Source organism: Denticeps clupeoides, chromosome 8 (assembly GCF_900700375.1).
Source record: "Denticeps clupeoides chromosome 8, fDenClu1.1, whole genome shotgun sequence".
NCBI lineage: Eukaryota > Metazoa > Chordata > Actinopteri > Clupeiformes > Denticipitidae > Denticeps > Denticeps clupeoides.
In genome coordinates, this window is record NC_041714.1 from 19,237,100 (window position 1) to 19,260,430 (window position 23,331).

The 23,331-nt window shown below is 44.8% G+C and overlaps 1 protein-coding gene across 40 annotated transcripts in view; it reads left to right on the forward strand.

The window, feature by feature from the left end:
• LOC114795444 (ankyrin-3-like) overlaps nucleotides 1-23,331 on the forward strand; it is a 60,490-nt gene that overhangs the window by 31,159 nt on the left and 6,000 nt on the right. For 13 of the 40 annotated variants that reach the window (XM_028988728.1, XM_028988714.1, XM_028988719.1 and 10 more), the window contains 27 exons: nucleotides 691-888; nucleotides 991-1,089; nucleotides 1,372-1,470; nucleotides 1,562-1,660; nucleotides 1,958-2,053; nucleotides 2,585-2,657; nucleotides 2,879-2,938; nucleotides 4,410-4,533; nucleotides 5,452-5,463; nucleotides 6,220-6,307; nucleotides 6,858-6,905; nucleotides 7,268-7,374; nucleotides 7,842-7,874; nucleotides 9,637-9,861; nucleotides 9,947-10,101; nucleotides 10,182-10,393; nucleotides 10,483-10,690; nucleotides 10,775-10,871; nucleotides 11,824-12,052; nucleotides 12,285-12,410; nucleotides 12,524-12,646; nucleotides 12,763-12,789; nucleotides 12,974-13,055; nucleotides 13,907-21,079; nucleotides 21,824-21,898; nucleotides 22,300-22,431; nucleotides 22,524-22,667. In XM_028988728.1, coding sequence (XP_028844561.1) covers nucleotides 691-888; nucleotides 991-1,089; nucleotides 1,372-1,470; nucleotides 1,562-1,660; nucleotides 1,958-2,053; nucleotides 2,585-2,657; nucleotides 2,879-2,938; nucleotides 4,410-4,533; nucleotides 5,452-5,463; nucleotides 6,220-6,307; nucleotides 6,858-6,905; nucleotides 7,268-7,374; nucleotides 7,842-7,874; nucleotides 9,637-9,861; nucleotides 9,947-10,101; nucleotides 10,182-10,393; nucleotides 10,483-10,690; nucleotides 10,775-10,871; nucleotides 11,824-12,052; nucleotides 12,285-12,410; nucleotides 12,524-12,646; nucleotides 12,763-12,789; nucleotides 12,974-13,055; nucleotides 13,907-21,079; nucleotides 21,824-21,898; nucleotides 22,300-22,431; nucleotides 22,524-22,667 — 10,144 coding nt within the window. The remainder of the gene's footprint in view (nucleotides 1-690; nucleotides 889-990; nucleotides 1,090-1,371; nucleotides 1,471-1,561; nucleotides 1,661-1,957; nucleotides 2,054-2,584; nucleotides 2,658-2,878; nucleotides 2,939-4,409; nucleotides 4,534-5,451; nucleotides 5,464-6,219; nucleotides 6,308-6,857; nucleotides 6,906-7,267; nucleotides 7,375-7,841; nucleotides 7,875-9,636; nucleotides 9,862-9,946; nucleotides 10,102-10,181; nucleotides 10,394-10,482; nucleotides 10,691-10,774; nucleotides 10,872-11,823; nucleotides 12,053-12,284; nucleotides 12,411-12,523; nucleotides 12,647-12,762; nucleotides 12,790-12,973; nucleotides 13,056-13,906; nucleotides 21,080-21,823; nucleotides 21,899-22,299; nucleotides 22,432-22,523; nucleotides 22,668-23,331) is intronic. The other 27 variants (XM_028988729.1, XM_028988720.1, XM_028988727.1 and 24 more) reach the window with 16 other exon arrangements.

Here is a 23,331-nt window from a genome sequence, read left to right on the forward strand (position 1 = left end):
TAGCTGTTTTATTTAATATATCAATGCTAACAAATATAATTAGCATATATATAAGATAGATTGTACATTCAGATTTAGTCAGTTAATAACTACAAATCATACTTTAATAATATGATTATTGTTAATAGTAAATACCAGAAGTAGCATTTATATTATTTACATTTACATTTACAGCATTTATCAGACGCCCTTATCCAGAGCGACTTATCAGTAGTTACAGGGACAGTCCCCCTGGAGCAACTTAGGGTTAAGTGTCCTGCTCAGGGACACAATGGTAGTAAGTGGGATTCGAACCCGGGTCTTCTGGTTCATAGGCAAGTGTGTTACCCACTTGGCTACTACCAATATATCAATATATACTATATACAATATAATACAATATAATACAATATACTATATAATATATATACACTAATATCACTATATACCAATATATAGGCTACTACCAATAATATCTTTTAGAACAATGTCTGAATACATTGTTTCTAAAAAAGATATTACACTTACTCAGTATTTGAGTAGTTTTATCACTAGATACTTTTGTACTCTTACATGAGAAATGTTTTGGAAGATCACTTTTACTTGTTCACGAGTATCATTATTGTGGAGCAATGCTACTTTACTCACCTCTGCTAGCAATAGAAACACTGCTGCGTGTCCCTTTACTCGTCGTCTCTGCGTTCCTCTCAGAACGGCTACACCCCACTGCACATTGCGTCTAAGAAGAACCAGCTGGAGATCGGAACCACGCTGCTGGAGTACGGGGCGGAGCCCAACGCGGTGACGCGCCAGGGCATCAGCCCTCTGCACCTGGCAGCACAGGAGGGCAGCGTGGACCTGCTGGCACTGCTTCTCGCCAGGAGCGCCAACGTCAACATGGCCAACAAGGTGTGTGTGTGTGTATGTGTGTGTGTGTTTGTCATTTCTCGGTGTACATTATGATCTTGTGTGTAAATCTGACTTGTGTGTGTGTGTGTGTGTGTATTTCAGAGTGGTTTGACTCCTCTGCACCTGGCTGCTCAGGAAGATCAAGTGGGCGTGGGGGAGGTCTTGTTAAACCACGGCGCAGAAGTTGAAGCACCTACAAAGGTGAAGGGTCAGGGGTCAACCCAGGGAGCCATGTTTAATATGATATGGTGGGAAGTGGAGGTATATGTGTGTGTTTGTGTGAACAGTGTGATCATTATGGTGCCTGTCAGAAGTCTGAAGCGATAGCACAGATCTCATGGTGCAAGAAGAAAAACGATACAGACAAAACACACACACACACACACACATACGCAGAGAATCTGAGTACAGATGCAAGTCTGCATTATTTTGCTGTTGTATGAGGATAAATTTATATTCTCACGTGGCTGTTCCTCTCTCCAGATGGACTACACCCCCCTGCATGTGGCCTGTCACTATGGCAACTTGAAGACGGCCTGTTTCCTCATACAGAACCGTGCTAAGGTCAACGCTAAGAACAAGGTGAGTTGCGACAACCCGGAGTTCTGCATTTTAAAGTCAACATCCATTTTCTCCCCCACCCCATCATCTCCATCTCTCCCTGTCTCTACAGAACGGATACACGCCTCTCCACCAGGCCGCCCAGCAAGGCCACACCCACATTATTAACATACTGCTGCAGCACGGAGCCTCACCCAATGAGCTGACAGTGGTGGGTACTGAGGCATGCAGGGAAATGTGCTGACATCAGCAGAGCTGTGAGGGAAGCACACCTGCACACACACACACGGTTCCACTTTAAACACACCCTGCTGAATCCATACACACACGGCCTGCAGAAATTCTCAAGCAGATTTGTGTGTAAACTATCTAATTCAAAACCAAAGAACAGGACAGCACAGCGTTGAAGAAGAAATGGAGAAGAAATGTTGAATATCTGTATATGTGTAGCATAAACATAAATCAGATGATGATGATGAGTATGATGATTCTGAAACTCTGGGAACAGAACAGGAACACGGCTCTGTCCATCGCCCGGTGCCTGGGATACATCTCTGTGGTGGACACACTGAGAGGCGTGACAGACGAGAGTCTGAGCAACGTGGTGAGAAACCACACACACATACACACGCACACACACGCATGCACACACTCACACAGGAGGAATTTTCAAATGAAAAACCTTTCTTTTGTAGAAAATATCTGAACTAAACGGGTACATTATATGTATATTTAAGTAGAAATAAAGTTATTAAACTATTGGTATTTGCAGATTAACCAAATGAGGGATTACAATGATAGACATATTCTGTAAATCCTTCTGGATAAGAACGTCTGGCAAATGCTGTAAATGTAAATGAAGCTCATGTCAAGACCCTGTCAGGCCCAGTTTACCCAACAGAACACTGGGATGAGCCATAATCTTTATAAGGATTATGAGGACAGTTTTGTTCATATTTTATTGATGCAGTATAATCTGTGGGTCAGAATTCACCATCTTGCTGTTCGTCCTGGAATCATCCAAACATTTCAGAATTTCGTGTGATCCACATGAATCCATATGTGTGGAAAGTCGGACACCGAGTGGAAGATTGAAGTGAAGTGGAAGTTCATTCTGTACTTCCTCATCACACAGGCTGTATCAGAGAAGCACAAGCTGAACGTTCCAGAGACCATCAACGAGTTCCTCGACATGTCTGATGATGAGGGTGAGGTTCTGGTGGGAACCACCACCATTCCCAGGATCTTTCACTCATCTTGGCTGATCACTTCCCTGGTTTGGGTGTTTTGTGGTGTCACATGTTTTAAATGTTTTACGGATCCTGAGGTGGGCAGGTGTTGTGTGCATGAACTGTTCCTGTGCTTATTGGTGAATGCATGCCATGTGACCTCTCGTAACCACCATGTTGTCATCATAACAACCCTACAGCCCATAAAGCCAATCGGCCTGAGAGTCCCAGTGAGAACTGTGAGTCAGATGTTGAAGAAGGTATTTCATCCTGCTTTTACTGTTGCTTAGTCCTTTTCCCCACCCAGTTCCTGCTTCATTTGCACTGCTTCATGCTGTGTGTGTGTGCGTGTGTGTGTGTGTTTTTCATGCTGTTTAATAACGTTTATTTGCATAATGGCCTCGTGTCTAAATGATTTAATGTGTCAGGACCACTACTGAATTTATGCAGTTTGGAATAAAACACAAAAAGTTGCTGCAATCTAAAAGGAAAACATAATCATCATCATCATCATCGTCAGTGGGAATTAGTGAAGATTCCTGAGAACATCTTTGGAGGTCTGACTGCAGGACTGCATGGTTCTCCATGGTTGAATGAGGAGAATGGAGCAGATGGTCCAGTCTGTTCACCTGTGGCTGCATGCAGCCTGTGCATTATACATGAGTGTGTTCTGCCTGTGTGTGTTGTTATGGAAACCACAGGCCGGTGTGGGATTACAGTGTGTGTGTGTGTGTGTGTGTGTCAGGTGATGGTGGAAACTGAATGATATAAATGGGGCTAATGGGGTTGAGCGAAGATGATTATAGATATTAGAAGCTGAGGTTCTCTGAGATAATTATACGATTCTGTTTTTTTTTATGTAAAGCTGTTACTTGTATGACTAATTTTTAAAAAAAATATGTCAACTTTTAGGTCATTTATTTTAAAAAATTGATAATGTTGGTATACCAAGGTTTAATACGATTTGGAGAAACATCATAATTTCTGTACCTGGACGAAGGTTCCAGGTGACGTGCCCCCTGACCCTCCATCTGCTGCACTGTAAAACGTGAACACTGGATAAACTTTTAAAAAATAGAAGTGATCCGTCCACGCACTGACGTCATGTAAATAAACAGGTTCGATTGGTTTATTGACATCACGTCAGTGAAAAAAATATTAGGTGACAGGTTACTTGAACTTTTTACTCGAAGTGCGGGGGATGTGACTTGTGGCCAGTTGGTCAGTTGATCTCTGGAAATATTAATATTTGATCTCTGGAAATATAAGTGTGACAGTGGCAGTCAGTTTTTTATCCATTAGTTGCTGTGCATTATGGGTCAGTCGTCGGTGAAAACAGGCAGAGAAAGTCAAACATCCAGCCTGCGATCGTGATGATGATGATGATGATGATGATGATGATGACGAAGAACTCTGCGCATTCGCTTCTTGGCACCGTCCCCCGGTTCTCCGGTGACGCGGAGCCGCAGCGCTGCGCAGGCGGAGCCCGCGGCTGCTCTCCCGGCACCGGGGCCGGAGCGGAGCGGACGGATCGGTCCAGCGGGGCGATGCGCTTCGATGCCGCCGGCCGAGCCGCTCCAGGACGCCGCCGGGTGAATCTCCCGCCGCTGCGGATCTGCTGCGGTTCCTGTCCGCGCTGCAGCAGCATCATCATCATCATCAGCGGCAGCATCAGCAGCAGCAGCAGCGGAGTGTAAAGTGGCGGTAACTGACACCGTGTCCCCTGTCCAGGTGAAGATGCGATGACCGGCGACACGGACAAGTACCTGCGGCCGCAGGACCTGAAGGAGCTGGGCGACGACTCGCTGCCGCAGGAGGGCTACATGGGCTTCAGCATCGGGGCCCGGTCGGCCAGGTACCAGCTTCTTCTTCTTCTTCTTCTTCATGCATGTTCCTGCCTCCATTATCTGGACGCACAGCTTCCGAGCATCAAATATGTATTTCATGTATTTCAACAATTGCGTTTGATTAAATTATTATTATTATTATTGTGTGAAAAAACAACGTACCTGCTGAGGTTCGGGTTATTATACATAAATACATATTGTGTTGTGAGACATGTCTGCTTATTTGCCGCTGACCTGCAACACAATGAGGAACCCCAGAGTGAAGTTCAGCCTTCCTGTCCCATGTAGGATACGGGCTGCGGTGCTGTGTGTGTGTGTGTGTGTGTGTGTGTGTGTGTGTGTGTGTGTGTGTGTGTGTGTGTGTGTGTGTGTGTTTATTACGATGATTCTGAAATACGCCTTTAGGTCGGTTCATCTCACCTGATCAAGTTCATGCCAGATTGTCATGTGAGGGAAACTCGTTTGGTCATTTGGTGGCATCAGGCCCCCGCTTTTCCATTATTGAAGAACGTGAGACGGCACCGTGCCGATTTTCTCATATATGATGGATTAGGCACCCCATCCATCTGGTATTAAAAAAAACGGGGTTCAGCTCTTTCTCCAGTTGCTTCTCCGAATTAAAACTGCGCCCGGATCGTGGTCCTCGTGTCCGTCAGGGGAAGTGCTGTGGTGTCACTTATTGATTGTGATCAGGATCTTCTCTTTGTGTTTATGACATCGGCCGCGTTGTTCCCTCGCCGCCTGGCCTCGTAAATCCACAATTTTTGGGGGGAGGGGGGTCCGCAGGCTGGTGCCCCGTTCTCTGGGTTCTGCTTGGAACAATCGGATATGAAAGCACGTGTAGGTCCGGCGGGAGGGCAAAGGCCTTGCTTTTCACTCTTCTCTTTATTTCTTCCTTGTCACCCTCTGTCACTGTCCCCCTGTAGCCCCCGGATCAGGTGAGAGAACATTCCTGTAGTCGTACCGTCCTTCACTGTCTCACGCTGCGTTACCGCCCGTCACCAGACTCTCATTCACCACCGAGACCGTGAAGAGAGAAGACGAGACGGGAACGGCGGCTGCTCCTTGTGTCGTGGTCTTAGTCTCCCAGTCTCCCTTGTGCTGTTCCTAGATGTGGCATGAATTTAGTGCTTGTGTGTGTGTGTGTGTGTGTTTGTGTGTGGGGGGGGTAACTTCCAGGGAATCATCAACAATATATAGAGCTATAAATCATCCAACACACGTTAAGAGCTTTTTGAAAATAAAGGGTTTAGTGGATGTGGGAAAGAATTCTACTTTGTGGTCTTACAGAACATTAAATACTGCTGCAGTCAACACACACACACACACACACACACACACACACACGCACAGCGTATAGTCATCATTTATTCAACACACACACTCACCTTTTCTGAAGACTAAATTACTGTACTTTCCATCTCGCTATAATTTTTTCTCCTTTATGTCACTCCGCTGCCCGACATCTTCCTCCTCCTCCTCCTCCTCCTCCTCTCTCTCTCTCTCTCTCTCTCTCTCTCTCTCCTGTGTGGTGACTTTCTGGTTGATATCAGGCTGGATTCCAGTATCAGCCTCTTTGTCCCTGGAGGTTACATGCGGTAATGAGTGTGTTTCGTGTATTTCTGTGTGTGCGTTTGCGTTTGCGTGTGTGTTGTGTTGTAATGATTCTCACACTGCAGCCTTCGCTCCTCCAGCTCCGACCGTTCAAATACACTCAACCGCAGCAGCTACGCCCGGGACAGCATGATGATCGAGGAGATGCTGGCTCCCAGTAAAGACACGGTAACTTCCTCAGTCCTTCCTCAATCCTTCCTCCAACCATCCATCCCTCCATTCACCCATCCGTTCCTCCATCCCTGTACCACCATCCATCCACACCAGTTCCTCCAACCATCCATCCCTCCACCCCTGTACCACCATCCCTCCATTCCCCCATCCGTCTATCCACCCCAGTTCCTCCAATCATCCATCCCTCCATTCACCCATCCATCCCTCCACCTCAATCCATCCATCCATCCCTCCACCCCTGTGCCTCCAACCATCCTTCCCTCCATTGACCCATCCATCCTTCCACCCTGTTTCCTCCCTCCACCTCCAACCAGAACTCTTACGTGACTATGGTAGATGTTCTGTGAACATCTGGGGTGCTTTAGATTCCCAGGCTGACTGCCCTTACCAGAAGATTCTGCAGATGTTTTCTTCTGCTGCAATTGTTCTCAGTGAAGTCTTCAGCTTCTTGCTGTTTCAGTTCCTCCTCCAATCCGTAAATGATCAAGGTGTCACTGCTGTTAGTCTTTCTTAGTCTTTCCATCTCTCTTTTTTCTTCCTGAAGCTTCAGAGTGTCTTTAAAGACATTTCCTACATGGAGCCTCAGAAAAAGGTACAGGATGTAGTGACAGATGCTACGATTCCCTGGACTGCATGTGTCATGTGACTTTTCTCATTTATGTACACAACCCTGCTTCCTGTAAGAAATTCCTGGATTAAAGTCCTCACTGCTACCTTACGCTTATAGTTCTCTGCTTGTCTTCACTGTTATCTTCAGTGCATGTTTTATGCGGATTGCAGATGGAAACTCGAGGCCGAAGTGGAGGAACTTGCCTTTAATTGGGTGGAGGATGCATGGCCTTTAGATGAACAGTTCTGCAGCACTTTTCATGCATTTGCAGAGTTTGGTGTGAAAACCCACTAATGAAATGAGTGACTTAATAAAGTGTTTGTGTGTCCGTTGTGCACCTGCAGCACCTGGCGGTGAGCCGGGACTACAACGCCGACTGTCTGCGGCGCTACAGCTGGACACCCGACACCATGGACAACGCGAACACCGTCTCCAGTCCTGTCCACTCTGGGTAAGACGCCTCCCTCGTGTCAGTAAAAGGCTGCGGTGAAGCAGGTTTTTAAATATGATTCGGCTGCTTTTTTTTCTCGTGAATCAGCTGCGGCTCCTGTACTCGAGTAGGTGGGTCAGCGGACGCTTTCCCGTGTCCTTAAATACCTGCACAGTCAGGGGGTCAGAACGAGGTCACTACAGGTGCAGAAAGGAGCCCGTCATGACCCAGAAACCAGCATCTTCGTCTGGGAATGTGTGTGATGTACAGTGCGTGGAGTCATTTGTGTTTCCTGTCCACCACGAGTGGTTATCAGCTGTCATCATAAACTCATTGCTGTTATGAATGTTGTGCATATTTTGTTTTACTCGGTGTATTTACTGTGTGTGTGTGTGTGTGTGTGTGTGTGTGATCCATCTTGTATCAGGTGTGTTACCATCACTGTCATAATACACCTCTTGCATTTTTTGTTTCTGACTTTTTGGCAGAATCTCCTCCCTGCTCCCACCATGTGACTCCAGGTGATCATATCCCCTCAGATCTCATCTTCTCTGTCATCTCTCCTCTGCTCTCGCACTACACATCACACCCAGTCGTGACATCAGTGGTAGGGTTAGAAGTGCAGTGATCATGGCTGTTGGACCAGTATTCCCACTAGAACCACTGATTGGGATGCAATATAAATGTGGCCAAAGGGAGAGATTTTTTGATTATACCAGCCAACCGCAGAAATATCCGCATCAAATGTGCAAAACCACCAATGCTTGCAGCACGATGCATTATTTTTGGAAAATGGACAAGAGCACACAGAGGAGAAGCTTGTTAAAAAGAGTGGTGCAACATCCATAATCTGACCTGTGTAAAGTTAGCAATGGTTTGCCGTATTTGACAGACATTCACAGATCTTTGCTGTATTTTCTCTTACTCATTAAACAAAAACCTAGAAATCTCCACTGTTTAAATACAGCCGCTCTGATTGTGATACACTGCAGCACAGCACACGGTGACACAGCGAAATGTGTCCTCTGCATTTAACCATCACCCTTGGTGAGCAGTGGACAGCCATGACAGGCGCCAGGGGAGCAGTGTGTGGGAACGGCGCTTTGCTCAGTGGCACCTCAGTGGCATCTTGGCGGATCGGGGTTCAAACTGGCAACCTTCTGATTACGAGGCCACTTCCTTAACCGCTAGGCCACCAGTGCCCCAACTTCCTGTTGCAGTGCCTTTGCTAGCCTTGGTGAAGAATTACAGCCACTTTGATCCAGTCCCACAAAGAGATTTCCCCAGGTCTGTAGCTTTAAAAGCTAATGAGGAGGAGAGAGGTGGGACAATGAGGAGAGCGGCGAATAGAAGTGAGCAGGCATTCGTGGAAATGGGCGCAGACAGGAAGTCGTGTCGCCGTGATGGAACTAAAAAATACTAAAAAAATACATTTGTGCTCATCACAGTGCAACTGCAATGCTTTGCACGTTTGGAAGCCGGTGGTCGGTGGAGCTACTTTTTTAGAGGAGGGGTGGGAAATTCAATGCTGAGAAATGGGAGGTAACCTTTCCCCTTGTGACGGTCCGACGATTCCAGATCCGAACGACTGGGCTGCCGCACTCTGAACAGCTCTCTTTACACCAATCGCCATTTCTAGCCACTGCAGGACCATATTAATGTTAAATAATCTCACAACATGAGATTCTCATGTCATGGGATATGAAACTAAAATAAATTAGCCAAATAAATAGCTGAATGTAGTACTCAGTAATGTAACCACCATTAGAGAATAGCCAAATAAATAGCTGAATGTAGTACTCAGTAATGTAACCACCATTAGAGAATAGCCAAATAAATAGCTGAATGTAGTACTCAGTAATGTAACCACCATTAGAGAATAGCCAAATAAATAGCTGAATGTAGTACTCAGTAATGTAACCACCATTAGAGAATTTTTATATCACCTCCCCATGGCTGATTACGGACTGAATGGCACGCAACTGATGGAAGTATAAAGTGAACTCAAGTCTTATTTAAGTGTTGCCAATCAAAATTATAAAGATCAGTAGTTAATATATTGATATTTTGAGATCATCCTTTGCCCCTTTGGAGAAAGAATGCATGTTAAATGTTGCTGTAAAGTCGTTTTGCTTTTCCTTTTATCAGAAGAACCTGAGTTTGGACTTTGAGAAGAATCCGTATCTCCTGTCTTTGGCGTGTGGCGTGCTGGGATCTCATTCCCGTATCGCCTGTCTCTTCTTCTCTCTCTGTAACCTGACTCTGTTTTCCGTAACCTGGTAGGTTTCTGGTCAGTTTCATGGTTGACGCCCGTGGAGGATCCATGAGGGGGAGCCGCCATGACGGCATGCGCATCATCATCCCACCCCGGAAGTGCCAGGCTCCCACACGCATCACCTGCCGCCTGGCAAAGAGGCACCGGCTGGCGTACCCTCCACCTATGGTGGAAGGGGAGGGGCTTGTGAGTAGACTTGTGGAGGTGGGGCCAGCTGGAGCACAGTTCCTGGGGTGCGTTCTTAACCATTTTGCCTGTTAGACTTGTAAACCTGGTCCGACTTCAGTCTGAGTCCTCTGTTCTCCTGCCGTTCTCCAGGCCAGTGATTGTAGAGATCCCTCATTTTGGCTCAATGAGAGGGAAGGAAAGGGAGCTGATAGTTCTCCGCAGTGACAACGGTGACATGTGGAAGGAACACCATTATGACTGGTGCACTGAAGACCTCGCTTCGCTCCTGAATGGCATGAATGAAGGTAAATCAAAGCGTGACAAAAACGCGTGTGAGTTTTCGTGCAAAGTTTGGTTTTCTCATGCTGCCGGACATTTTTTGCAGAGCTGGACAGTGCTGCTGAGCTCGACAAGAAGCGCATCTGCCGCATCATCACGAGGGATTTCCCACAATACTTTGCGGTGGTGTCTCGTATCAAGCAAGAGAGTGACTACATGGGACCAGAAGGTGGTGTGTTGTCGAGTGAGGCTGTGCCGATGGTGAGAGCTGCCTTCCCCCAGGGAGCACTGACCAAGAAGATTCGTGTGGGACTGCAGGTATCTCAGAAGAGAATTGCTAACAGATTAGAATGGCGCATTGGTTCCACAAGAGGTCTTCAACTCAGTTCTCCTTCCTTTGATGTCAGGCTCAGCCAATCCCAGAGGAGCTTGCTCAGGCCGTGGTTGGAAACCGCGCCTCCTTCAGCCCCATTGTTACCGTCGAGCCGAGAAGGAGGAAGTTTCACAAGCCCATCACCATGACGATACCAGTCCCGCCCAGAGCGAAGGAGGCTGCTGCCAGCGGACGTAAGGGCGACTCCTCGCCTTGCCTGAGACTCCTCTGCAGCATTACAGGTTCGGCAGCATCTCCGCCTTCACAGAAGAAGCTGCGAGGAAGGGAGTTGGACTTACATCATGTGTGTGTGTGTTTGTGTGCAGGAGGCACGTCCCCAGCTCAGTGGGAGGACATTACAGGCACCACTCCACTGTCATTTGTTACTGACTGTGTGTCCTTCACGACCAACGTCTCTGCCAGGTACGTTAGGACCCAGCCTGTGGGTGGCTCCAGGCTGCAACTGCAGATTCCATTATTTTAATGAGGAACACGTCACAACACACTGTTCTGCTCTGAAAGTGAAGTGAAAGTGAAGTAATTGTGACGGTGAACACAACGAAATGTGTTGTGTGAGCAGTGGGCAGCCATGACAGTCTCTTTAACCGCTTAAGGGCCGCTTCCTTAACCACTAGGCAACCACTGCCCCTGCTTTTTTATTTCTTTTTTGGTCTGAAAGATCTGAGATCAGACGGTAGTCATCACATCACTTTTGGTTTCATGTTTATTAGCAGTTATGGAGTGATGTTGTCCTTACTGTAGCTACCCAGTGTATTAATTTCTTCTCATTGGCCAGGGAGAGAAATGTTTCAGCTGCCTGTGGTTCAGATTCCATGAAAGGTTCATTTCCACCAGTTATCTTGGGAAAGTGTATGTCTATTTCAGGCTCCTCTGGAATTGATCTTTTTTTTGCCTCATTTGTCTTGGTTCATCGCTATTCCCTTTCTTATTGTCCCACTGACTTGGTTCCTTCTGGGAAGGGTGAGGGATTAAGATATTGTTTAACAATAAGAACATTTTTATATCTTATCTTATTTCAAATGAGGAACAAGATACAATTTCCATATATATATCGATAGTAAACCTGTGAACCAATGAGTGCCAAAAATAACTAAATACATATATAAATAATAACGTAATTAAATGTGTCATGTATGATTAAAAATAGGAATGCAAAGCATTGTGGAAATAAGAGCATAATTAATTAATTGAATATGTCATATTTAAATATTTCACAATTTATCACATTTTGCCACATTCAGTGCATCATGAATTACTTCTAATTGACCCGTCAAAGTAGGTGGATATTGTGAAATATTTCAGTATTCAATATTTTATATACAAGTAAGGTGGTTATATTTCTCCCCTCTGTCAGGTTTTGGCTGGCCGACTGTCAGCAGATTCCTGAGACGGTGGGTCTGGCGTCCCAGCTGTACCGAGAGCTGATCTGTGTACCCTACCTTGCCAAATTTGTGGTGTTTGCCAAGATGATTGACCCTGTCGAGTCCCGGCTCCGCTGCTTCTGCATGACTGACGACAAGGTGGACAAGACCCTGGAGCAGCAGGAGAACTTCGAGGAAGTGGCCAGGAGCAAAGATATCGAGGTTGGCATCATGCACATTGTCCTGCATTTGCAGATACTAACCCATTGCAGGTTATGGACCAAATAATGAACTTCTCTCATTACATTGTAAATTTTTCTACATGCTGCATATACTTATGTAGTTTCACTCAGACAAAAAGGACTATTTCATTCTGTGTCCGTTAACTAAGTTAATTATCATGTCAAAAATCCAGATTATTTCTTACTCTTCATTTGTTCCTCACAACTGACAGGTTCTGGAGGGCAAGCCCATTTTTGTGCACTGCTATGGTAACATTTCTCCTTTAACCAAGAGTGGCCAGCAGCTCATCTGCACCTTCTACTCCTTCAAAGAGAACCGCCTGCCCTTCAATATCAAGGTGAACAGACACACATCTGCGCTGATCTGCTGTTACAGCCATTCACAAAATTCAGAACATTATTATTTGAAACAGTGAGAGCTTGAATGTTAACAAGATCCCTTTTTTTTTAGGTCAGGGACGTTGGTCAGGAGCCGTGTGGCCGTCTCTCATTCCTCAGAGAGCCCAAAAGCAGCAAAAGTCTCCCACAGGTCGCCATCTGCAACCTCAACATCACACTGCCAACACACAGGAAGGTAGCAGCAAAAATTAGCGACAAAGTGTTTCTAAAATGGAACCCTTGCATCATTCAGCTCTGATTTTGTGCTTCTGCTGTATTTTCACTAATTTCCTCTTTCTGTGGAATTCGCAGGAAATGGAGTCTGACCCTGATGATGAGGTAACTATAACCATTTTTTTTTTAAATTAACTATTTATTCAGTCACTTAAATTTACATTTGTTACATCGTTGGCAAAATATCAGCCATCAATGAGAGAATATATATATAAAGCTGCTTTAAAAAAAACAGTTGAAACAGTCAAACAAAAATTGTGAATACTGAAAATACTTTTTTCTTTTGCAGAATGAAATGAAAGATCGACGACACACCTTTGCTTCTTTTGCACTGCGCAAGCGGTACAGCTATCTGGCGGTTCCAGCTCTGAGTGAGTTTTCATTTCTTCAAAAATCATCAATAGTATGTTCATAATAAATAAATTAACTCTGTTATCTCAGATTCTTCTATGTTTAAAGCATGACCAATCCTTCTCTGTGTAATTAAATAAAATTTGTAATTAATGTGTATCGTATTAGAATTCCCTCAATGTTTTTTTCTGACATGGATCGTATTTTTTTTTTCTGATTTACTGCATTATTTCAAATGTTATTGTCTTTTGCCACCTGCACTGTATTTATCATTCATCACATCTGAACGGTTTTCTTTTTCCTAATGAAGATTTTGTGTTCATTTTTCTGTGCCATGATGCTTCGTTCCTATTGGCTTAAAAAAATTAAGTGTTTCTAACAAAGTAGTAGATTCTAATAAATTTATAAGATAAATTTGGTTGCATCTTTATGTTTTCAGTGTCATTATGTTGTCATGAAAAAACAAAAAGCAAATATAGAATTATTCTCAACATAGGGACCATTTTAAGAGGGGTTGAGTTTGAGAACCCACTTATTCTAAGATGTTTTTCCCAGTTGGTTTACTATTATATTCCTTCCACATTGTATTTTACATTAAATGTCATTTTCTCACCAACAAACAAAGTGATTTGCTTTTTTATTTTCGCATTACTGTTTGTTGTTTGGTTGTTTTTTTATTGCATTATGTTTTTTGCTTTTTTTACATCATGTTGGTCGCAATTCTCAACTGTCATTTCTGTCTTTTCCATTTCACATATAACTTTAATATACCTTTCAACTAACATGCTGACTTACAATTCTTCTTTTCTCCTTTTTTTTCATTTGACTTTTCATTGGTTTTTGTTACGTTTTATGAATTTTGTGATCAAAGAAACAGCTGAACAAGAAAACACGCCCCAGCAGAAGCCAGCAGCACCACAACAACAGCAGCAGCCTTCAGGCTACGCTTACAAACCCGTATTTTCAACCCGGTCCTACCAGGCTTGGTCGTCCAGCCCTCCTGTCCATGTTCCCAGCCAAGCCAAAACTGGGTTTGGCTCCCTCTCCAGCTCCTCATCCAACACCCCTTCTGCTTCTCCACTGAAGTCTGTTTGGTCTATCAACTCAGCATCTCCCATCAAATCTGTTATAGGAGGCTCACCAGCTGCATCTATTAGGTCCTCCAGTGACATAGCATCACCAGTCCGCTCATACAGGGCCATGTCATCTCCAATAAAGACTGTGGCTCAACAGGCCCAGTACTCAGTCCCTGGTTCTCCCACACTTCTTTCCTCCTCTGGGAAGAGCAACCCTGACCATACATCTTTGAAGAGTTTAACAGGCCTAACAGCTAGGACATCCCCTGTACCTTCTGGAGGAACTCTGCTGGAGAGATCCTCTATTGCAATGACTCCTCCAGCATCACCCAAATCCGCTCTGAACATGTACAGCTCAAGTTTACCCTTCAAGAAAGTCATAACCTCTACTGCCCCCGTCAATTCCTCCCCAATAAAAACAGTCCCCGGACTTTCTTCTGTCAGGCCAGAACGTTCAGAAACATCCCCAGCATCCAGAGGATTCTTCTCATCTCTGTCATCACCACTGAAATCCAACTCGTCCTCAACCACAGCAGCACTGATAAATGGATCAGTTTCTCCAACCAAATACCAGTCCTCTTCCACCTCAGTGTTATCAAGTAGCCTTCAGGAGAGAATCCAGGCAACAACCAATGCTGCCACAACTTGTGTAAATGCTGTTTTTGATGAGGTTGAAAAGACCTTCAACTCCTGTTCAGCATCAGGCTATGGCACTCTAAAGTCTATGTCCTCCTCACCTTCCTCTTCTTACCAGTCCATTCGTTCCTCTGCCTCAAATTCACTGTATGCTAATCTTCGATCCTCTCCTTCCTCCACAACCTCTGTCACTTCTGGCACCATAACAGTCCCAGTATACTCTGTCATAAATGTTTTACCAGATCACCAGTTTAAAAAGCTACCAGATGTCTCTAAATCAGCTGCTGCCCTCCTGTCCCCAAGAAAGGCCATGCCTTCTGAGGCTAACACTCAATCCCAGTCCCCCTTTGCAAGGACACTGTCACCTGTAAGAACTCCTTTGTTTATGTCTCCTTCAGCAATGAAATCAACATCCTCCTCTTCCCCTCTTTCATCGAGTCAAGAAATCCTAAAAGATGTGGCAGACATGAAGGAGGACTTGATAAGGATGTCAGCTATTTTGCAGACTGAAACTAGTTCAGCCACCAGAGGCTCGCAATCAGGCTCTCCTAAGGAATTGAAAATGGAAGACGAAGAGCCTTACAGAATAGTTGAGAAAGTCAAGCAGGATCTGGTAAAAGTTAGTGAGATACTGACCAAGGATGTTTTGAGGGACCGCAAGGCTTCTCTCAGAGAAAAACAAGCAAGTGAAGATTTTTTGAAAGATGAGGTAGATGATGCCCAGCAAAATACCTGGAGATGTCCACCTCGATACGAGACAGTAGCCCATCAAGCCAAAGCCAAGACCATACCAGACAGAAATTTTAACCTTGCAAAATTTGTAGACTACCTTTCAAATGATATTGGTGCAAGTTCTCTATCTAGAAATACAGAATCAAAACACAAGAATGAAGAAGTAAGGAGAGAAGGGGAGGAGAAACAAAAACGTGTTCTCAAACCTGCTATAGCAATACAAGACCACAAACTTAAAATGCCTCCTGTCAACATTCGCCCTTCCCCTTCAGAGAAAGAACTCTCTAAATTGGCAGATGCATTGTTTGGTACTGATGGCGTTTTGGATTCCCCTGATGACATTTATCATGACCAGGACAAGAGTCCACTCTCTGACAGTGGTTTTGAGACCAGAAGTGAGAGGACACCCTCTGCCCCACAAAGTGCGGAAGGTACAGGACCCAAGGCCCTTTTCCAGGATGTGCCAATTCCACCAGTCATTACAGAGACTCGCACTGAGGTTGTTCATGTCATACGGAGTTATGAGACTCCAGAGGAAATAAGTGATCCTGTTATGGAAGAAACCAGGGTGGCAAAGTCCCCTGCACAGTGCATTGATACAGAGCCTAGGTCACCTGGAGGATCAATCAAAGACAGAGTGAAAGCATATCAGGCAAAGACCATGGCAGAGGAGGACTCTGTGATGGGAAAAGGCATGAGGGTAAAGGAAGAAACACATATCACCACCACCACCAGAATGGTGTACCACAAGCCATCCAGTAAAGAGGCTGCATCTGAGAGACTTGAAGAAACCATGTCTGTACGTGACATAATGAAGGCTTTTCAATCAGGAAGAGACCCATCTAGAGAACTTACAGGTTTATTCGAACATAAAACCGGTAGTGAAGTCCACAAAGGAGGAGAATCTTCAGCAAGGCCATTTGATAAAGACTTGATTACTTTGCCCAAAGTTGAACGAATTATTGAGGTTCATATTGAGAAAGGAAACAAAGCTGAACCAACTGAAGTAATCATACGGGAAACTAAAAACCACCCAGAAAAAGACATGTATATTTACCAAGGCAACCAAGGAATAAATGAGTTTACAAAGCAGACAGACATGAGGGACAGAGAATGCCTGGAAGAGCCTGATGAGTCACTTCCATGCTACTTGGAATCTTCTAGAATGAATACCCCTGTCTCTCAAGATGATGAAAGTCGTCCAAGTTCTGCTCAACTAATGGCTGATGATTCTTACAGAGCTTTGAAACTGTTGAGCCAGCATTCGGTAGAATGTCACGAAGATGAATCTTGTGATGTTAGAGGAGAGTCCTACAAGTTTGCTGAGAAAATGCTGCATTCTGACAAATTTGATTCTTCTCACTCTGACTCTGAAGAAACAGTGATTGATAGATCTCATATTCAGGCCTATGATAGGACATCCTATGATGAGGGGAACCATGATGGTTCTATGCGAGAATTCATGTTGAAACCATCAAAAAATGGATCAGAAAAACTGACATTGCTTCAATACTCGGCAGAACCGGGAAGTCCAAAGCAGTCCGTTTGGATGCGGGTTACAGAAGATAGGCAGGCCCAGAAGAGAGAAAAACATTATGGAGACAGAGTAGACAGGACTGTCAAAGAGGCAGAAGAAAAGCTAAATGAGGTTTCTCAGTTTTTCCGTGACAAAACTGAGAAACTAAATGATGAGCTCTCATCTCCTGAGAAAAAGGCTCGGCGATCAGATGCAAGAGAAACAAGATCTGGTCCCAGCTCTACCTGTAGCAGCCCAGAGAGAACAATATACAGAAATAGTGGGGATGAATGGAACAGAGACAGGTTTAGGGACAGATATGGGACAAATGACAGAAAAAGTGCCAGTTTACCAAGTAGCCCAGAAAGACATTCCATTTTCCAACATGAAGAGGACAAACGAAAACAAGGAGATGACAGAGGCAGTGTGAGTGAGACCAAACCCATTCAGCTCTCAACCTCAAAAGTGAGTTCAGTGAGACTGAAGTTTGAGCCAGAATATCAAAAGAATGACAAGGGACCTCAACGAGGACAACCCTCAAACACCCCAGTTAGGAACATTCATGAAAGTGCAAATTCACCCAAGTATACCAACTCAACAACTGACATATCTCTAGATCCATCAAGTGACAGATACAAAAATCTTACAAAACATTGCTCACCAAAGCACATACACACTGCCAATACCAAAGATCAAAACTTGGATGAAAAAAAAAGTTACCAGACATGGGAGAGCCACAGCAACGGACACAAATCTCAAAAGGCAAAACTGTCCCATACCTTGGTTCACGACACCTTAGCAGATAAGAAAGAAAGTGATTCAGCAATAACAACAAGCGAGGAGACTACAAAAAAAATTATCTACACAGAGCTAGTGATTCAAGAAGATGCTACCAATACTGCGAAGTGTAACAGAGCTCTAAAAAAAAACTCGGAATCACAAATTCCTGTTAGGGTATCATCTAGTTTCGTCAATCATCAAAGCGGTAGTTTAAAGTTAGATAATGCGGTCAGAGCAGGCTCTCAGATACCCACATTAGGTAGGAACCGGGTGAACTGCAGCTCTGAAGAGATCAAGTCAGCTAACGCCCAAAAATCCAAAGAATCTGTTGCTAGCGTAGTGTGTAATGGTGTAGACAGTGAGCAAGTAGAGTATATTGAGAACGAAAGTCTTGCTGAAACAGCAGAGAGTTTTAAAGACATCAGACCTCTTCCGGTCTACGTTAGCATTCAGTTGGGTAAACAGTATGAAAAGGAGATCGCCACAGGGCAACTCAGCACATACAAGAAGATAGTAAGTCACGAGAGCAGAACTGTGCATGAAACAAGAGGTGGATTTTACTCAGTTAAGCAAAAGCAGTCTTCTTCTCCTCAGGGCAGCCCTGAGGATGACACACTTGAACAGGTTACCTTTTTGGACAGTTCTGTGAAAAGTCCAGTCACTCCTGAGACTCCTACATCAGAAGAAGTGAGCTGTGATCTCAACTCTCGAACACCCGATTCTGTCATAGGTTTCATGCCGGGAATGCCAAGTCCAATTCAAGAAGAGTCTGAAGAAGAGGACAAAACCTTCATCTTTTCTGAGTCACCTCAGAAACCAGCTACACCATCAGAGACTCTGAAAGGAAATCAAGACATAGTGATAAAAATAAAAGACAAGAGGGTGGCTTATATAGAGTTTCCTCCACCCCCTCCTTTGGAGTCTGAGCTGTGTGACACAGAAAAGAAAGCATCGTGTCCTTCGTCAGAGGCCGAGACAGAGATGATGGAAGTGAACCTCCAAGAGGAGCATGACCGGCATCTTCTTGCAGAGCCAGTAATTCGAGTTCAGCCACCATCTCCTCTTCCCCCAGGAGCAGATAACAGTGACTCTAGTGATGACGAGTCTGTCTTCCAGCCTATTCCTTTGAAAAAATACACCTTCAAGATAGCTGAAGAGGCAGGTGAAAAACGGGCAAGACCCCGAAAAGTGGACAGGAATGGTTCTCACAACAAAGAACTAGGTGTTAATGGTGTCATCAAAGGAGATGAGATTGAGTTAGAGCAAAATGGCAATGATCAGTCCATTACAGACTGCTCGATAGCAACAACAGCTGAATTCTCTCATGACACAGATGCCACAGAGATTGATTCACTAGATGGGTATGACTTGCAAGATGAAGATGATGGACTGAGTGACCCAAAAACCTCCAGCCTTTCCAACGATGGCAAAATTGGTGAACGCTCTTTTAGCCAGAGTAAACTTGAAGTCATTGAAGAAGAAAGCTCCCCAAATGAGGAGGCTACAGGTGAAAAGGCTAAAGTGAAAAGTAACAGTGACAAAAACGCTGACAATGGAGGAGACAATGAAAATATTTACTCTTTGGAAGGAAGGCATCCTGACAGACAAGGACTGGAATGTTTCAGTTACCAGCTTGATGAAGAACTTAACACTCCTTTTAAAACTGTTGCTACCAAAGGTCTGGACTTTGATCCATGGTCCAGCAAAGGTGGGGAGGATGGAGTCTTTGACTCTAAAGGAAAAGATGAAGAGCCAAAGCCTTTTGGTTTATCAGTGGAGGACAAGTCACAAGCAACTACACCAGACACTACCCCTGCCAGAACTCCAACCGATGAGAGCACCCCAACTAGTGAACCTAATCCCTTCCCTTTCCATGAGGGCAAGATGTTTGAGATGACCCGCAGTGGTGCTATTGACATGAGCAAGCGGGATTTTGTTGAAGAAAGGCTACAGTTTTTCCAGATTGGTGAGCATACCTCTGATGGGAAACCAGGGGACAAGGGGAAAGGGGGCAGAAGTGCGGGACTAGGTGCATCCCAGACAGGGGAGAGAACTGTAGAGGGGAAGACAGAGGCCGTCACAGAAATCACCCAACCCGTGGCCAGTCCTAGTCAGTCAAGTTCTGGCTGCCAGGATGCATCATCCTGTAACATTACAGAGATTGCCTCTTCATGCACAGTTACAGCGTCTAAGGTCGACCCCAAATTACGCACCCCCATAAAAATGGGAATTGCTGCCTCAATAACAATAAAGAAAGATGCTGGTTCAGCAGAACTTGCTGAAACAAAAACTGAATCATCAGAGAGTCTGAAGCCGGAGTATGTTAGCCTGGACAGTCATTTGTCTCAGAGTGAGTTTGGTAGCAGATGTCCAGTGGATAAGATGGACTTCCCTGCAGAGAATTTCAATAACAACAATAATCTTGAGTCCTCCAGTGTTCAGGCCAACTACATCCACTGTGGTAGTGTAGTCTTTAACCTGCAGTCCTCTTCTGAACCCACTCTTCAGAAAGCAAGTAGGATAGAAGCTCTCTTCTGTAAAGATTCTATTGAGAGTAAAGAGGTGAATGCCAGTCAGGGTGAACAAAGAAATGTGGACCCAGCCAAAGATATTGAAGTAAGGCAGCCCAAGTCAAGACTCCCAATAAAGGCAACTGGTTTTTCTTTTCAGAACTCAGTTTCAGGGAAACAAAAACCCAGACAAGCGGTTAAACCAGAGGCAAGAAAATGTGTCATTCCTGTCCCTCTGCCCTCAGAACCCAGATCCAGAATACCAGTCAAAGATGTAAAGTGGAACAGTGCTCACATTTCCCCCGTTTCTGCTCAGATAGCACCCAGGGTAATCAAAGCCAAGTCAGAGAAGCCTGTCAGACAGATAATCGGCACCTCCAAACCTCAGATTAAACACAGTTCAGAAGGCTGCACGAAAGCAGAGGTTGAAGCGACAGGTAGGCGGACCGACCTGAGTGAGGTGTGTAAACAGTCCATTGAGTTCTTTAAGACTGTTAGTGGCGAGACACTAAAGCTGGTGGAGCGGCTGTCAGACGAGGAGAAACACTTGCAGGGAGAGCAGTCGCAGTCGGAGGAAGACAGCAGCACTTCCCGGAGCACCTCCCTGTCGGACCCCTCGCAGTCACAGCCCTCCCTATCCGCCGGCTCTGCCCACGGGGCCACGCCCTCTAGGGGAAAGGCCACCAAGGGTTCAGGCGGTGAGAGGAAGAGGAGCCGGCGGACTGGAGGAGGGAAGGAGGGTCGGCAGGTGGCAGGGACTCGCGGGGCACCCCCAGTCGCGGAGATCAAGCCTAGTTTGTAAAACTTTATTAGAACTTTACATGATCCTTAGTTGCATGAGCCGTTGTGATTGGTTGATATGATTTGACTGTTTGCCTGTGGCGTGTTACTGTAGCTGTCATTATTGTCATTCTTGCCATCTCCGTACTGTGTAACTGTGCCGTAGTGTCTTTTGTCAGATACGTTCCCCTTTTATCCTGCCCTACCCTGAACCAGAAGCAGACAGATTACTCTAGTAGAACAGAGTGGGAACACTTTTTCCACAAAGGGCTACAGAATAAGCTAGTCTGTCTGTCTCTTCGTCTGTCTGTTTGTCTGTGCAGACATGGTTAGTGATTAAGTGTAGTGTTGGTTACTAGACCAGGTTGCACTCTTGACATAACAAGATCATACTGGTATCTGCATGCTTAGTTTCTCCACCCCCCCCCCCCCCCCCCCCCCCCTTAAAGATATCAACACCACCATGAAAATGTCCCCATCTGTGAATCAATTAAATTTTTTGTTTCATATGGTTATTTCCAGTAACTGTCTGTAGTAAACATTCACAAGCTCGTCTAGCCAACGCTGCGTCACTTTTCTTGCCAAGCACCACCTACTAAAGTTAAGCATGTTATTCAACCTGATCTTTGTCTTAGATTTCAATGCATGATTCCTCTTTCATTAATGAGCTTGGCCATAAAAGTGCACAGTCATGTTTTAATGTGTCTAATAATGTGGCGTGTGTCTTGTCTCAGCCAAATGTGATATTCTGGTTCCAGGTCCTCAAAGCCCATGTGAAAGGACAGACCTTCGAATGGCCATTGTGGCTGACCATCTGGGGCTGAGCTGGACAGGTCAGTGTGTACAGGAATGAGCAAATCAAGGGTTTTGATTCCTGACAGCCACCCGTAAATCAGTATAGATGATGTGTAACGACAGCTGAATGTAAAAAGGCCTTGGTTATCCTTGGTTGACCCTGCATTCACACTGATGAACTTAAAACCATGAACTGATGAATGATGAACAGAAAAATAGCGGCTGACCACACACACCCTCAGAAGCAGCAGTTTGGTTATGACCAAGGGTAGGATCCAAGGGTCCTGCACCAGACCTTTCTTCAGATCAGTTTTGTCCATCACAGATTTGTAATAGCAGACACAGAATGTTGTCCTCATGTAGTAGTGCTTCTCTTATTTATGGACACACCGTATTGGTGTGTTGCGACATGAGGTGATTTCGTACAAATCCCCTACAGAACTGGCTCGCGAGATGAACTTCTCCGTGGATGAAATAAACCACATTCGTGTAGAGAACCCCAACTCCCTGACTGCACAGAGCTTCATGCTGCTGAAGAAATGGGTCAACAGGGAAGGGAAGGATGCCACAAGTAAGATCCTGTCTCATCCTCCTTTTTTGTTGTTCTTCTGCACACCATCATGAACTGTGTGAGTACAACTTGTTTCTTATGTCTGTCTTTAGCGGACGCGTTGACTGCTGTACTGACCAAAGTGAACCGGATGGACATAGTGACTTTGCTGGAAGGGCCCATATTTGACTATGGTAACATTTCAGGCACCAGAAGTTTTGCAGATGATTGCGCTGTTTACCAGGAACAGGCTGATGGTAAATTTTAGCTCCACCTAGAAGACCTTTCTCATCCCTTAGCACTGTTTTTTTTTTTTTTTTTTTTTTTACAAAATTTCCACAAAGAAAACTCTAATCCTACACCCAGTGACATTTGTTTGAATGAATTTGCTATCTTTACTCGAGGTGTTAGGATTACGGTGTTATCTGGTGTTTTGAGTGACATACAGAACTTGTAAATCTGAAAGCCTGACCTGTCACATTCATTCAAACTGTTGACTGAAATGAGTACAGGCTTCCAGCAAATCTAAAACTGTGTCCAGATGTTGGACGTTAGCAGTTCTTTAGATTGCTGCAGTTGCCCTAAAATGTTTCAGTGTTTTCCTCGATTCTCGCTTTGAATGAAACTCCAGGTGATTGTGGATGTTTTTGTATGTTCAGCCATGCAAAATGAATCACTGGAGGACAGATGTCACCGATTCTGTGTGCCCTTCAGGACACTACAAATGAGCCCTGATCAGAAATTCCGATTCTTTTTTTAAGTGGCCCTACCATCCATCCATCTCATATGCATGTTGGTGCACATGCATGTCATGAAATCATTCAGAGGAAGCATTTCCGCATGAGGTTAGGGAGAATTTGGAAACCTGAGCAGCCAATTGTCTGTTGATGGTGACAACTGTTTTACTATAATCACTAAAGA